The following is a 16,666-nucleotide window of genomic DNA, read 5'->3' on the forward strand; positions in this document are numbered from 1 at the left end:
ACTTGACACAAGAACAGTTTTTTCCTGAATGCCATCACTCTGCTAAACCACTAAATCACTCACCACTGTCAAACTATTCATTAAGGCTACATTACTATTACTATTAGTCTTCTCATCATTCCTATCACCCATCTCTTCCCACTTATGACTCTATGACTATAACTTGTTATTTTTATCCTTATGATTTATATATTGATTGCTTCCTGATTGCTTATTTGTACCCTTAAGACAATTATTAAGTGTTGTATATCATGATTCTTGACAAATGTATTTTTACTTTTATGTACACTGGGAGTATATGCATCAAAGACAAGTTCCTTGTGTGACCAATCACATTTGGCCAATAAAGAATTCTATTCTATTCTATTCTATTCTATTCTATTCTAAGTGTTGGTAATGACCTTTAAAGCCCTACATGGAAGTGGACCAGAATACCTCCGGAACCGCCTTCTACCGCACGAATCCCAGTGGCTGATTAGGTCCCACAGAGTTGGCCTTCTCTGGGTCCCATCGACAAAGCAATTTCATTTGGCGGGCCCCAAGGGAAGAGCCTTCTCTGTGGCGGCCCCTGCCCTCTGGAATCAACTCCCCCCGGAGATTAGAACGGCCCCCACCCTCCTTGTCTTTCACAAATTACTCAAGACCCACCTATATTGCCAGGCATGGAGGAACTGAGACACCTCCCCCAGGCTTTTATATTTTATGTTTGGTATGCATGTGTTGTATGGTTTTAATTGTTGGGGTTTTATATATATATATTTAATATTAGATTTGTATTACTATTATATTGTTTTTGTTATTTTTATGAGCCGCCCCTTGTCTTCGGAGAGGGGCGGCATACAAATCTAATAAATTATTATTATTATTATTATTATTATTATTATTATTATTATTATTATTATTATTATTAATTATTATTATTCTATTCTATTCTATTTCCCCATGACATTGCCTTCATAATATTCCCAGGCCATGTGTGAGTTAGGCTTAATTCATTCTTGGTGAATTGGTAGTGATATTAAAGTAGTGTTTCCCCCTCTTATTTGACATATTCACAAGGTCAAGCTCACAGTGCATGAATCTGTTAGGTTTCAGCATGCATTACCTTGCAGAAAATTCAGAGACATTAGTGACAGAATATGGAACATCAATGATGCAGTATACATTTCATGCTGGAATAGCTTCACTGAGCCAGTTTTTTTCTCCAGTATTGCCCTAGTTGCTGGCAAAATGATGGCTTGTCTCAATTCTCCTTTCTGTTTTGAGGTTGGTGGGTGACTGCACACACCTACATTTAACTGCTGGCATCTTTCCCCCTTGGTGTTTTCTATCTTTACATAGTTGGAAATTGCCACTGAATCCCTGCTGTGTTTATTTCATTCTCCAATATGCTGCAAAGCTGGATGCTTATGAAAAATGCAGCCATTTCCTTCTTTGCTTAGTGATTCCTTGCCTAGTTCCCAAATGCTATTTAAAAGCTTAATATATTTATTGAAATTCATTCAAATGTAATTTTCTCAGTCACATCTCAACTGTAACTCCTGAATCTCATTTTAAACTTATTACTGCAGATATAATTTTCAGAGTAGGAGGAGGAAAAGGTAGAGGTTTCTCTTCCTTTGGTAGATAAATAACACTTCCAATACCATTTAATTCCCTAGAAGGTTTTGGCTATCCTGCCTTTCCAACAACTCGCGTGCTTATCTCTACAATGATATGAGTGTGGAAAATTGCTTTGAAGCTCAAAATGAAAAAAAAAAGGCTTTTAGTCTTGATACTTTTCCTCTATCATCACTTTGCAGAGGGATAAATTCTTACATACTTGGCTCTGCTGAAAAGCATTGGTTTGACTGGTTCTAGAAATAAAGTTGAGCAAAATTATGCATAAGGATAAAAATATCATTGTCTGGCACCCTGAATTTTTCTTCATAACACCACAAAGGAAGCTGCAAGCTAAAGACAGATTCTAGAAAGCTATGGAGTTTAACTCATTTATAGAATCAACTTGTATGCATGTATAGTTTTCAGTTTCAAATTCAAAGCTAAGTGATATTTATATTAAACAGTGCACCCAAATAGTACACGAGAAGCAAGGAGACCAATTATTCTTATCAACCCCCAATGTTTATAACAACAAACTAGAAAATCCTTTATGGATACAATATCAGGTTATCTACAGCTGTTGCAGCTTTTTTCCTAGATGAGGTTACACTAGCAATTGGCTGAGACAGATCAAATAAGAGGATGTGGTCACAACAATAATGACATGTTGCAAGTAAAATTAATTAAAACCAAATCAACAAATGGAACATATTTTATATGGGAATGTTCATGAATTTAATAATTTGACCACAACTCTAGCTTTTTTATCTGTGTTCCACATGTAGCCAGAAAACTTTGATGTGTATCTCTGGATTATATTAACTACATGGCATAGATAGAACATCCATGTTCTCGTGTCACACTAAATACACATAGGAACATACATGTGCATCATTCAAAACAAAACTATGTTAAGGAAATTACTTGAATGAAAAGATTTAACCATCTCCCATTCATATTCATACTCATGTGGCTTTGATCTAGACTCTTCATTTCATATGTGTATATATAAATAGATTAAAAATAAGGGTAAGCTGAATTATGCAAAATTTCAAGGCTGATCTAAGACCTGTCACTCCCTGAAATAGAGCAGAAAATGGCACTATATATTAACCCTCCAAATCAGTCATGTTATTTTGACACTTGAAGTCTGATCATTTCAAAACTGTTGACTCACTTATGCCTTTCATGATATTGCATAATGTCAATATAGTCTTTTGTATCACCATCACCACTCCTCAAAAAAAAAAAAAACCTTGGGAGTTTTTCCCACTTACCAGTTCTAAACTGATGCTTGTCACACAAACAAAAAACAAATCACAAATTGCACCATTAGCCCCAGGATAATCCCAGATTACCTTCCTTGGGGTAATTGACCCCAGTTTAACAAACTAGAAGGGTCTTCACCACTGTGAAAAATATGATAATAAAAGTAAATCAACTTCTGATAATATTCTACCTTCTCACAACACCAAAAGCAGCTATTTCTTTCTACAATGTACCACACTGAAAGAAAAATAATCTACATCAAAAAGCCATCCTTGCCTATAATCATTTGGGCATTTCATACTTTTTTCTGGCCAGTTGTCTATACCAGCTGTTGCGGGTTTAAATTTTGGTTGATTCAGCAAGCGGCTTGCTTGACCAGAGACTTCCTGTGAGAAATATAGTATATATATATTGGAAAAGTTTATTATTGCAATAGGAATGTTTATTTATTTGGAAAGAGCCTATTAACTTGCAACATGTGTGGGATAACTGTTAGTTTTAAATTTTTGCTTTTTCTGGAAGACAACTATGTCTGTCATCTTGGTCAGACTCAATGCTAGTAAAAAATGTATATTAGCATCATTTATACCTCATACTTAAAATAATGGAACAGATGCAAACATTAAACAGAGCAGAACAAAAAACAGACCACACTGCATGGCTAGAGTAGAAGCAAAATTAGACCCAATACATGAAAAGGAACGTAACCAAAACAGAGATGTACAATTGATTTCAGAGGACCAATTCCAATCTATATGCTAAATTAAATTACATTAAATTAAATGAAATGCAACACAAATGTAAAATATACACAATTCCACTCCTGGAATTATTTTATCATTTGGGAATTAGACTATGATTTACAGTCAAAATAATGCACATCTTTCCTTTTTAATTATATTGAAAAAATGAATTATACAAGCTTGAAATTTTTTTTAAAAAAAATTCTAGGCTTCCAGAAAGTTGACAACTCTTTATTATAAGAATTGAAACATTGGAACAAGATCTTAGATCAGTATTATTGAAATTTCCATTTGGATAAAGTTTCAATTGATTCAATTTTTTTATCAAAACATTAAATGCTTGTGGAAAAACCCATGGAAAATGGCATCCCTTAGCTTTTAAGTCTTTATACACTTGTGATAGAAATGCTGTACGTTGACACAAATGGTGTCAGCTGCTTATAGGTAGGAAAACATGCTTGCCATGGGAGTACAAAAATAAAATTTATTTGTTAAATTACGCATAAATATAAGATACAAATGTATTTTTAAAATACAGTTAAAGATAATCACACTTGCATTGTGTACATATGAAAATACAGTATTTAAGATTCAACATACACAGACACATTTATGATAAATGTAACTAATTGGCAATGCCAGTTCTTTTCATTGTGAGTTCCATCTCTCCCTTTTCCAAAAATATGGAAAATTAAGATGCTATGAAATAAGACACTCTAGTTCTGCCGGACGTCGTGTAGCAGCTTGTTAATTTCTGCCACCAGTTCGCTAGCATCCATGAGTTCATGTTTACCATCACTGAGGTGGTTAAGGACATTGTCAAACTCGTCTTCTTCGTAATTCTCTGGGATTTCCTCCATGGCAGGTAACCATTTTGAAGAAGGCTGGGCACCTGAATGAGTTCCCAGAGTAAGCCCAGTGCTGTTTGCAGGGTTTTGAAAATGAGTACTGGCTGCCCAGGCTGCCACCCCTTGTGGATAGCTTACAGTCTTGGCTGGCAAATGTCCTTTTCTGCGCTCTAATGAGCTGGGAGGCTCCATTTCATTACACTCTGTGTAAGCATCCAACGAAGGAGGCAAGAGACGTTGGAAGACACTGTTCATTTCAGAGAGTAGAGATGAGGTACATATGTCGGCTTCTTCTTCCATATTCTGATTGTCTTTGCCAAAAGTTGAAAAGCTCTTTTTCTTTTCAGATGATTCAACCTCCTGATGATCCTCCTCCTCCTGTGGCGCCTGGCTTTGCTGGGGCTGAAATTCTTCTCCTGGTATAAACATATTACTTCTGTAATCAGAAGATGGGGAAGGCAGGGGTGGCATCCAGCATTGGTCAGAATGCCCCAGGACTCTGCATTCTTCCGTACATAACCTCATTGCTGAAAGCAAAATGAAACCAGATGTTAAAACCTGCAAGATTTCAGGCACAATTCAAGGTATTACTCTTTGACTGTTTAAAACTTTAGTTTGAAAGTGTTATATACTTGCAATGAAGAGGCCGGGAGACAAGGAATTCAGAAGTAACATTGAATGAAAATGCTAACATGAGCAACTTATTTATTTATTTATTTGTTTGTTTGTTTGTTTGTTTGTTTAGTGCAATACACAATGAGGGTTTTATTGGGTATATATCTGTATACACATTATTATTATTATTATTATTATTATTATTATTATTATTATTATTATTATTATTATTATTATTTATTGGATTTGTATGCCGCCCCCTCTGCAGACTCGTGGCGGCTAACAACAATGATAAAAACAACATGTAACAATCCAATTAATAAAATAACTAAAAACCCTTATTATAAAAACCAAACATATACACACACACAAACATACCATGCATAACTTGTAATGGCCTAGGGGGAAGGAATATCTTAACTCCCCCATGCCTGGCGATAAAGGTGGGTCTTGAGTAATTTGCGAAAGACAAGGAGGGTGGGGGCCGTTCTAATCTCTGGGGGGAGTTGATTCCAGAGGGCCGGGGCCACCACAGAGAAGGCTCTTCCCCTGGGGCCCGCCAAACGACATTGTTTGGTGGACGGGACCTGGAGAAGGCCAACTCTGTGGGACCTTATCAGTCACTGGGATTCGTGCGGTAGAAGGCGGTTCCGGATGTATTCTGGCCCAATGCCATGTAGGTCTTTAAAGGTCATTACCAACACTTTGAATTGTGACCGGAAACTGATCGGCAGCCAGTGCAGGCCGCGGGGTGTTGCAGAAATGTGGGTGAATCTAGGAAGCCCCACGATGGCTCTCGCGGCCGCATTCTGCACGATCTGAAGTTATTCCCATAGTAAAATACATGATGAAGGTTATAGAGGAGATACTCATAGTAAAATATATCTATGAAAGAATAGAAAAGAAGATATAGTAATAGAACATATCAATGAAAGAATAGAAGAAGAGATATAGAAAAAGGTATAGGAGCTATAGGAGAGCAATAGGACAGGGGACGGAAGGCACTCTAGTGCACATGAGTAACTGGGATAACACTAGAACAGAAGAAGAACCTAGCCATGTCTGGCAGCTACATATCTCTCTTACTGCCAGGCTGGGCCAGCCAATCCCCACTCCGCGATTTTCCCGCCAGAGTAGAGAAACGCTCAAAAACACCCGACTGTTGCCGGAATGTAACAAAAAGTAAATTGAGCAACTATACATATATTTTCTACTCAAAAAACACATTCAATAAGTAGGTGCTTCAGTCATTTTCACTGAATCTTAGAATAGTACTGCTTACTTTCGTCAAACGTTTGGCCTTTGGCCTTTAACTACATGAACTACATGAAGATAAGAACAAAAGCTAAATTTCATTTAATTTTACTTTAAAATCAAAAATATAAATCCAGTGCAATCATTGATTTAATTATTTATTTGATTATATTTGGAATTTTAAAGTAGAAAAATATTGGTTCCTGTTTGTGTTAATTTGGTACTAGGGCTATATGAAATGTTGTTAACTGTCTTGTTTATATCTTATTTTAAATATTTTCTTTTTTCAAATATTTTCTCAACAGATAGGAAGCAGCAGGTGAAGTTAGGCAAAATCACATCAGATACCTGTGCAATTAGCACAAGAGGCCACTAAGGCTGGGTGCTCTCATCACTTCTCTTTTCTCTAAATACCAATGACTACATCTCAAATGATCCATCTCTTAAACTACTGAAGTTTGCATATGATACAACAGTGATTGGTCTCATTCATGACAACAATGAAACCACATACAGGTGGGAGGTTGAACAACTAGCATTATGGTGAGACTGGAACAATCTGGAGCTGAACATACTCAAAACCATAAAAATTGTGGTAAGCTTTAGGAAAACCCTCCCATTCTACCACCTCTTACAATGCTAGACAACACAATATCAACAATAGAGACTTTCAGATTTCTAGGTTCTATCATATCTCAAGGTCTAAAATGATCTCCAAATATGAAAAATGTCATCAAAAAAGAATGTTCTTTTCACGCCAACCAGTAAAGGGCTACCAAGATTTTTACTACCACACTGTGGGCGTGGCTTATGCAGGACGCCCTGCATTTTCTTTTAACATTTTTCAGTGCAAATTGGGTGGTCTGAGGTGGAGTTCCATTTCTACTACCCCACTGAGTCCCCCCCCCATCCAGGTAGCTTCCCACCCCTGGCGCCAACTCAAGAAGCTCAAACTGCCCAAGGAGCTGCTGATACAGTTCTACAGAGGAATTATTGAATCTGTCATTGCACTTCTATAACTGTCTGGTTTGGTTCTGCAACCCAACAAGACTGACACAGATATCAGAGGATAATCAGATTTGCAGAAAAAGCAATTACTGCCAACCTGTGGACCTATACACTAAACAAGTCAAAAAGAGGGCTGTGAAAATATTTACTGACCCCTCACACCCTGGACATAAATTGTTTCATCTCCTACCCTCAAAATGACTCTGTAGAGCACTGCACACCAAGAGAACTTGACACAAGAACAGTTTTTTTCCCAAACAGCATCACTCTGCTAAACAAATAATTCCCTCACCACTATCAAACTACTCACTAAGGCTGCATTACTATTACTATTGGTTGTCTCATCATTCCCATCACTTATTTCCTCCCACTTATGACTATATGACTGTAACTACACTGAGAGCATATACACCAAAGATAAATTATGGGTGTGTCCAATCACACTTGGCCAATAAAGAATTCTATTCTGTTCTGTTCTATTCTATTCTCATAATATTTGTTACCCAGAAAACAAAACAGCCTAATTATAAAGATTGGCCTAGTTTTTAACACACTTAAAATTAAAGTTCTTGATCAACTTCATAAATTTAAGTTGTGAAAGGATTTTTTTTCTTAATTAGTGACAACAGGAAAGAACTATAAGAAACAGAAACTGTACTAAGGTAGAATTAGGTGTGAACCAGCAAGCCTATAATGATGATCTTATGCCCTGACATTTGGAAAACTAACATTTGGAGAAGAGTATGATATTAGTGTGAATATAAATAGCTACACTAACAATAGGCTTTACCACTAGATTTAAATATGGATAATATGTGCAAGATGAAACAAAAATATAATGGTTCCCTTATTAGTATCAATATCTTAATTGCATAATATTATATTTTACCCTCGAGAGTCTACCAAAATATTTAATGTTTTTAAAATATACAGAAAAAAATATCATGCTATAACCTTCTATACATCTGTAATCTTTAACATGGAGTCTATGCAACTCATTGCAACCAATACATTCATAAGCAGTCCACTTGATATCCACCCAACATAATAATCAATCAATTAACCAATATATGCCTAATTTAAGGCAGTGTCTGTAATCTATAAAGATTGGTTGTACTTTGAAGGCAAAGTAAGAAGATTCTCATTGCAAGGTTTACAACTCTAATGGTGGTTTTTTTTACAACTGAGATATTATTGTTGTTGTTGTTATTATTATTATTATTATTATTATTATTATTATTATTATTATTTAGATTTGTATGCCACCCCTCTCCGTAGACTTGGGGCGGCTCACAACAATAACAAAGACAAGGTAAGAACAAATCTAATAATTTAAAAAACACTAAAAATCCCATACTTAAAAGCAAACATACACACAAACATACCATGTATAAACTGTATAGGCCCGGGGGAGATGCATCAGTTCCCCCATGCCTGACGGCAGAGATGGGTCTTAAGAACTTTACAAAAGGCAAGGAGGGTGGGGGCAGTTACTTTGCAACCCCTTCTTATTTTTATTTTACCTCAAATTATAATAGGGAGAGATAGAGGGTAAAAAGTATATGTGTAACCCAAAGTTACACATAGCACTTTATATAGGATGATCTCCTAACTCTGCAGTGTTCCTAAAACTAAATTTGTCATAGGGATGTTCAATTTGTCAGGGTATCATGAAAGTGACAAGGATATTCAGGCCATGGGGTCAAGAAATTTGAGAAGTAAAATGCATTTAATACTTCAAAACTCCAATTTCCCCCAAAAAAGCCAATTATTTTGGCCACACCCAGTAATAAAGCATCCTGAAGTGGGCCAAAATCAGGGAAGGAAGACAGAAAGTTAAGCATAGACATGGATTTCTTACTTGTGATTTAGCAGTGGTGTGATTAAACAGTGTTGTAATCCAAGCATTGTTGTAAACTACTTTCCATTAACATTAACAGCAAAAAATATCTATTTGCCATTAACCTCGAGGTTCGACTACTGCAATGCTCTCTACATGGGGCTACCTTTGAAAAGTGTTCGGAAACTTCAGATCATGCAGAATGCAGCTGCGAGAGCAATCATGGGCTTTCCCAAATATGCCCATGTTACACCAACACTCCGCAGTCTGCATTGGTTGCCGATCAGTTTCCGGTCACAATTCAAAGTGTTGGTTATGACCTATAAAGCCCTTCATGGCACCGGACCAGATTATCTCCGGGACAGTTAGGTCCCACAGAGTGGGCCTTCTCCGGGTCCCGTCAACTAAACAATGTCATTTGGCGTGACCCAGGGGAAGAGCCTTCTCTGTGGCGGCCCCGGCCCTTTGGAACCAACTCCCCCCAGAGATTAGAATTGCCCCCACCCTCCTCACCTTTCATAAACTTCTTAAAACCCACCTCTGCCATCAGGCATGGAGGAACTGAGATATTCTTTCCCCCTGGGCCTTTACAATTTACGCATGGTATATCTGTATGTATGTTTGGTTTTTATAATAAGGGTTTTTTAGTTATTTTAGTATTGGATTGGATTGCTACATGCTGTTTTTATCATTGTTGTTAGCCACCCCGAGTCTACGGAGAGGGGCGGCATACAAATCCAATCAATCAATCAATCAATAAATAAACAAACAAACATTTGATATCTTCTTTCAATTTGGGGGATTCAATTCATTTTAAGGAAAATTTAAAGAGACCATTCATGGCATAAAAATGAGAGTTTCATAGAGTTGTGATTATTAAGTTTTAGACAAACATTTAAGCCTTCGGATGGCAAATATTTATTGCTTTTAAGATTTTGAGCAAGTTCTAGGTGCTGTTCGGGACAAGGGGAAAAAGAAGATAAGAGTTTACTTTTCACCAGTACAAACTTGTCTATGTATTATTGTCTGAGAATGCAGGAAATAAGCTGTTTAACTTTCACTGAATTTTTCACCTGCAGGAATTCTCCCATCTGTAAGGAAAAGGTCGCTGAATCCTTCTCCAAGAAGCCTGTCAATAGGAGAATCTCTGCCTAAGTCATAATCACTGTCGCCTGCTTCACTGTCACCACGGCCACTATCTTTCAGGCTGAACTTATCCATATCTTGAAGGGCATATCTGTGATAAAACAAAAGAGACATGTGGATGAAACTGGGCTTCATTAGCTCATGTGCTAAGCCTGTAGCCTGTGATAATGCTACTGTAGCTTCTGTACCTGTAGCTTCTGGAATACTTGTTGCCTCGAAAATTTGGCCTTGGTTGATATTGACCTTGATGAAGCATGGAGAGAAGCTGAGATACCTGTTATGAAACACACAACATCAAAGGAAAAAATGAATTGTTGCAAAGGTTATTCATATAACTGTCAAAGAAAATCTATGTATATTAATCACCTTCTTTTTTAAAACCATAAACTGTCTGTAATCTGTCACAAGGCAGAATTAACTGCAATATAAAAGACATTATTATTATTATTATTATTATTATTATTATTATTATTATTATTATTAATTGGATTTGTATGCCGCCCCCCCTCCGCAGACTTGGGGCGGCTAACAACAATGATATAATATAATATCTTAATATAATATCTTATAATAAACATCTTAGTGTATTAGATATACTTTATCCTTATACCCTAGCCTCATGATCCAAATAAAATAAATACCTTAACTCTGAGCCCTAAGCTAGTTAAATTCAAGTGTTTGGTTCTAAATTGTTTTAATTCCATTGAAGTCAGTGAAAAATTAGCTCTATTTAACTGCTCTGAGCTATGGCTCAAAGGCCTTAAGCACATTCATTAAAAATTTGCATGCACAGTTGACACAAGCTGTTAGAACAGATGTAGTTAAAACTTCATTAGTGTTAGTAATATATTTCTCCATTCTTTTGTTCCCTTTAAATAGGCAAATACATCATAGAATAAGAATATTGAAATATTGAAGCATAGAAGAACATAACTAATTCTAAAATATATTTAATTAACTGGACTAATATTACTGGAGGGCTATTAAAATTCAGTTAATATAGTATCAATATTAACTAAATGTTAACCAATTTAGTTAATATTGCATCAATCACTACAAATCAGGGTAATCAATATAGATTGCAAAACTCTGGATCACCACTAGGTATGACAAAATCATGTGCTTTGCTCCCATCTAGTGGTCATCTGGAATTTGGATAACAAGAATAGCAAAATTTAGCTACCCTATTATTCATGGCTTATGTGATTTGTACAGAAACTAAAATCTTACTCATAGCTAAAATTCCATGATTTTGTTGTATTTTTATCCAAGTAATATAATAAGAAATGAAAATTTTATCCATGCAAATTCTCTCTCTGTGTGTGTATCTTCTTGGAAAACCACAACACATTTTCCCTGTGAATTTCTGGAAATGTATTTATACATAGTGTAAATATAGGTGTGTACAGTCATCGTATATAATAATTGAAATTATATATTGCAAATTGTACTAAACAGACATAGAATTTGCTTATTTGTGTGAATGACTTTTCATTAATGTAATCTGTATGATCTTACCTCAACAGCAGGAGTAGCATGAGTGAGCTCAAGAGAGAAATTCTCCGGTACATGATTTGATGAGATGGTCACCAGACTATTTAAAGACTGATGACTGTGGTGGCTTTGTCGACTGCTCATTTGTCCTCTTTCCAGGGTCGGAGATGATGAAGGTGAAGCTTTGTGGTGGGATCTGATTGGTAAAGTACCATTAATGGTAGGCACTAATGTAATGTCCCCTTTGTGAATCTGTCTTGATGGCCTTTTGGGATGATGCTGGTATGTGGATTCTGCAACACGACAATTATAAGACCGGGTGTCTTTCTTTTCACGATTACACATTGTAGCAAAGACCACCATGACCACCAACAAAACTGCACATATTGCTCCTAAGGATATTATTGTGATCATGGAAATATCTAGAGGAGGTGGGCTTGGGTTGGTTGCTTCTGTAGATGAAAGTTGGTAAGTATTTTTAACAATACTGAATTTCAGAAGCGCTTTGGTACTCAATTGAGGGCTTCCTTTGTCCCTAACAACCACTGTTAGTTCCCATTCTGTTGATGTCACAGATTCAATACTAGCATTAAAATAAATGTCACATGTCTGTGGATCCATCACAAAGAGGCCTTCTTCACTACTAGTTGCTAATGAGCAGCTTAACTCTGCATTAACCCCTGAATCTCTATCTATGGCTCTTATCCTAGTGATACAATGGTTACTGTTCACTTCCTTAGGGATTGAAATCTCTGCTGTATTATTGTGCAGTGCAGGCCCCACAATCAAAGGAGCATTATCATTTTCATCAATAATAGTTAGCACCACTGTTGTATTGCTAGCCAATTGTTGACTCCCACCATCTCTAGCTTGAACCATAAAGATTATCTGGTTTACTTCCTCATGATCAAAAGTCCTAAGTGCATAGATGGCTCCATTAGAGGGATCAATGGTCACATAAGTAGTTATGGAACTTCCCAAAATAGGTAGTGCTTCTAAGATAGTGTAGGTCACCTGCCCATTATCTCCCAAATCTGGATCAGTTGCTGTAACAGAGGTGATATATGCACCTGGAGAATTATTTTCCAAAATCACAATTTCATATCTATTGGTCTGAAATTGGGGCGGATTGTCATTTTCATCAATGATCTGGACAGTAAAATGTTTCACTGTAGAAAGACTTGGAGTTCCTTTATCTTCTGCTATGACTGTCAGGCTATATTCCGATCGCTTTTCTCGATCCAAAGTAGTATTTGTTAAGATGAAATAGTTATTCTCATACGTCTTCTGAAGTTTGAAATGTCCATGTCCATGCAGCTTGCAAACCACTTCTCCATTCAGTCCAGAATCTTTGTCTTGCACCCTAACAAGGGCCACAAAAGTCTCCGTGGCTGCTTTTTCAGAAATATAAGCAATTTCTTCTTTTCCTAAAGACATCAGGTTTAAATTGATTTCAGGCTTGTTGTCATTTACATCGACAACCTTAATAATGATTTTGCAGTGAGCAGGAATTGAATTTGGACCCAGGTCTTGTGCCTGGGCATCAATCTCGTAGGATTTGGTGGTCTCATAATCCACTGGTTTGAGAAGAGTCAGTTGACCCCTTTCAGAGTCCATTTTAAAAGTCTCTATAATTTTGGGGGACACGTGACTACTAAAGGAGTAGACAACTTTGCCATTGGCACCTTCATCTGGATCAGTGGCATTGAGGTCAATAAGTAATGTACCAACGTGTGAATTTTCTAAAAGTTGAATAATGTAGGTCTGTTGTTCAAAAATCGGACTATTGTCATTAGAATCTGAAATGCTGATTTTCAAGAGAGAAGATCCGCTTCTCTGGGGTACACCATTATCAGAGGCAGTTAGTTGGAGTTCATAGCTTGATTTCAGCTCCCGGTCAAGTTCCTGCACCACAATCAGCTCTGCATATTTGGCTCCATCTGTCCTTGTTCTAACTTCAACGGTAAAGAAATCGTTGGTCGAAAGTGAGTATGTGTAGAGGGAATTGTCCCCAACATCTGGATCAAAAGCACTATCCAAAGGAATCCGCGTACCTACGGCTGCGCTCTCCGAGATTTCAAGAGGAATAAGAGCTCTGGAGAATTGAGGCGAGTTGTCATTAATATCCAATACTTCAACCTCGACGTGGAAAAGCTGCAGATGTTCCGTCGGCAGAGTGATCACGTCAAACTCTATGGAACAGTTTAAGTTTTTTTGGCAGAGTTGCTCCCGGTCAATCTTAGCTCCAATGCTGATCTCTCCGTTGTCCTCCCGAACCAGCAACAACGGAGAATTGCCCCTCTGCATGGCTCTGAACCGCACCGAAGAAGGGTTCGGCAACCTATACAAAACGTCCGCGACATCTTCAGAAAGCCTGGCAATGACCGAGCCCACCCTCTGCTCCTCGTAGATCCTGTATTTCAGATTTTTGCCCGCCGCGCCTTCCCAGCAGGACAGGACGGTCGCCAGCGCAAAGAGAAGCGTAAAGTGCATTTTCCGACCCAAACGCGCCATCGCGGCACAGGCTCCGCCGGGTTCTTTCCGCCAACAAGTTACAAAGCAATTCGCCCAACTTGTTCAGCTCGATCCCTCAAACCCCAACGTCCATCTGGGTCTTGGAAAATTGGGAGCAGGCAAAAAGTGGGGGGAGGGAGGTGGGAGGGAAACCGCGCTTGCAAACCTTCCTTCTGAAACGGATGCCACGTCCCCAGCCGCTCAGGAAAAGTTGCCTTACAGCGAGACCAAGGTGGCGGAGCTCCCAATATACATCCCGTAGGCAAGCCGGCTCGGATTCCTCCGCTTCTTGTCGTCCGAGAGCTTTGCACATCAAGGCTTCTTCCTTCCGCTGCAGCTATTATTCACCAAAGGAAAGGAGCCGAGGCTTGCGCGGCGGCGCGCTTTGCTTCCCGAAGAGACCCTTCTTGAACGCTCGCTCGCCTCATCTGCTGGCGATTAAAGTAGCCCAGATTGCTGACTCCAGTCTAAAAAAAAAAAAATCGGTGGAACTTCGCTTGCAACTCAGACAAAGCTTTTGCCCGGCTGGATGGGTTGAATCGCTTCCAGCCAATCAGCTTGCTTCCAAATCAAAGGACAGTGAAGTCACACAGGCTCGTAGACCCAAAAAAGAGGGGAGGAGGGGAGGTGGGAGCGGCTTCCACCTTCTTTCCCCCCTCCCCGCCCACTACCACAAAAGGAAACAAATTGCCGAAGAACGTCTTAAAATCAACTTCATGTTTTCTGCAGTTTTTATGAAGATGTCGGTTGGGCTGGGCTTCTTTCTTTGTCATTGGAACCAGCACTTTCATTCATATCTTGGCATATGGATATGCCAGGATATTAATGAAAATTTAAAAAAACCTTCAGATGTTAAGGTTTTAAAGGCAAGGCAAGCCTTGTAAGTTTGCTTAAATCAAGAATTTGTCCTCCCTCCCTCCTAGTCCTTTGGTGGGCTTTGAAGAAATTGATCCTTTGGATTTTTACTTAAAATCTTTTGCCTGCGAGAGACTTTGGTTTTTAATCCTTAGGCTTTTCTTCATTTTACTGACAAGGAAAATCCATCCATAGTTTTTCTTCTTTTCCTGCTTTCAGAAAAATGGCTATAAAGCATTTGATGTTGTTGGGCTCTTGGGTGGTTTGAGCTTGGGTGCTTCCTTGCAAATGTTTCCTAGCTTGGTAATGAAATGCCTGCAAAAGAAAACAACTAAGCACCAGGAGCCCAACTTATCAACCCTTTGCTTCATGCATTCTCTTCTATTTGACATTGCTTTGTAGGTATGTTATCTGCCACAAACGCCTTTTCTTTCTTCTTACTATAATAGAGACCTTGCGACTTCAGAAGGTTTCCAATCCTCTTTGTTTTAAAAGAAGCCTTTGTCTTTGACATGATGAGGCATGCTTAACCATTTGGGCCATATGCAAAATCAGTTTAAAATATCTTTGGGATAGGATATTAGAAAAACAGGACAGTATTCTCCAAAGGACCATTCATTTTATACTGTTTTATTATTTTATTTATGTATTTGCTTCTTTTTCTCCAGGAACTCCCTATGGCGTTCACAGCACTTCCTCTGCTTATCCCCTTCTTCACATCCTAATAGTAATAGCAATAGCGCTTAGACTTGTGTTCTGTGGGGCTCTCTGGTACACTCCTCCCCAAAATTCACAGGTACAAATTTCAGACACACACGTTTGAAAATTCAAAACAATGTTCTTTATAATGAAAATTGACTTAAACTAAGCCCTCTTTTGGTATAGCAAAGAGCACTGATCTCCAAACAAACTGGTAATTTGTACAAGTCCCTGTGATACTTAGCTTGCAGCTGTGAGGCAATTCACAGTCCTTCTTCTTTCACAAAGTGAAACACACTTTGCTCTGGTTTAGTTTCAAAGCAGGGGAAAATCAGCACACAAAAGGTCAAAGTCAGTAAAGCAGTCATGAAACGATCAGATAATCCTCCACAATGGCCAAACCACAGGCTGCTATTTATAGCAGCCTCACTAATTACCACAGCCCCACCCAACCACAGGTGGCCTCATTTTCTTTGATAATAATCTCTCAGTTGTTGCCTATGCATCGCTCTCCGCATGCGTGGCTGTATCATTAACTCTTGTTCTGAATCCAAGGAGGAGCTAGATAATTGATCTCCTTCTGAGCTGTCTGCCACACTCTCCTCCTCCCTGTCACTCAGGTCTTCTTGGTCAGAGGAGCCTTCATCATCAGATTCCACCCGGGGGGGGGACAAGCCTGCAGCATGTGGATGTCTCCCCCACATCCACAGTCCTTGGGGCAGGAGCTGGGCCAGAGCTAACCACAACAGACTTGTATACCACTTCACAGTGTTTTTACA

The 16,666-nt window shown here is 38.3% G+C and overlaps 1 protein-coding gene across 1 annotated transcript; it reads right to left on the bottom strand.

Annotated features, from left to right (window-relative positions):
- Positions 1-3,829: 3,829 nt before the first annotated feature.
- On the bottom strand, positions 3,830-14,763 carry PCDH18 (protocadherin 18). The gene is made up of 4 exons (XM_070757730.1): positions 11,844-14,763; positions 10,514-10,599; positions 10,253-10,416; positions 3,830-4,989 (listed from the first exon to the last, which is right to left on the bottom strand). Exons 1-4 carry the CDS (start codon positions 14,331-14,333, stop codon positions 4,331-4,333), a joined length of 3,399 nt encoding a protein of 1,132 aa, XP_070613831.1. The 5' UTR covers positions 14,334-14,763; the 3' UTR covers positions 3,830-4,330.
- Positions 14,764-16,666: the final 1,903 nt, after the last annotated feature.

The sequence above is a fragment of the Erythrolamprus reginae genome, chromosome 7, assembly GCF_031021105.1.
Source record: "Erythrolamprus reginae isolate rEryReg1 chromosome 7, rEryReg1.hap1, whole genome shotgun sequence".
Classification (NCBI taxonomy): Eukaryota; Metazoa; Chordata; class Lepidosauria; order Squamata; family Dipsadidae; genus Erythrolamprus; species Erythrolamprus reginae.

Bases quoted from the DNA above. Each gene is read 5' to 3' on its own strand.
- PCDH18 (XM_070757730.1), bottom strand. From the start codon at position 14,333: ATGGCGCGTTTGGGTCGGAAAATGCACTTTACGCTTCTCTTTGCGCTG. The intron at 10,600-11,843 runs GTAAGATCATAC...GTTTCATAACAG, and splicing joins ATGCTACTCCTGCTGTTGAG to GTATCTCAGCTTCTCTCCAT. The intron at 10,417-10,513 runs GTACAGAAGCTA...GTTTTATCACAG, and splicing joins AAGTATTCCAGAAGCTACAG to ATATGCCCTTCAAGATATGG.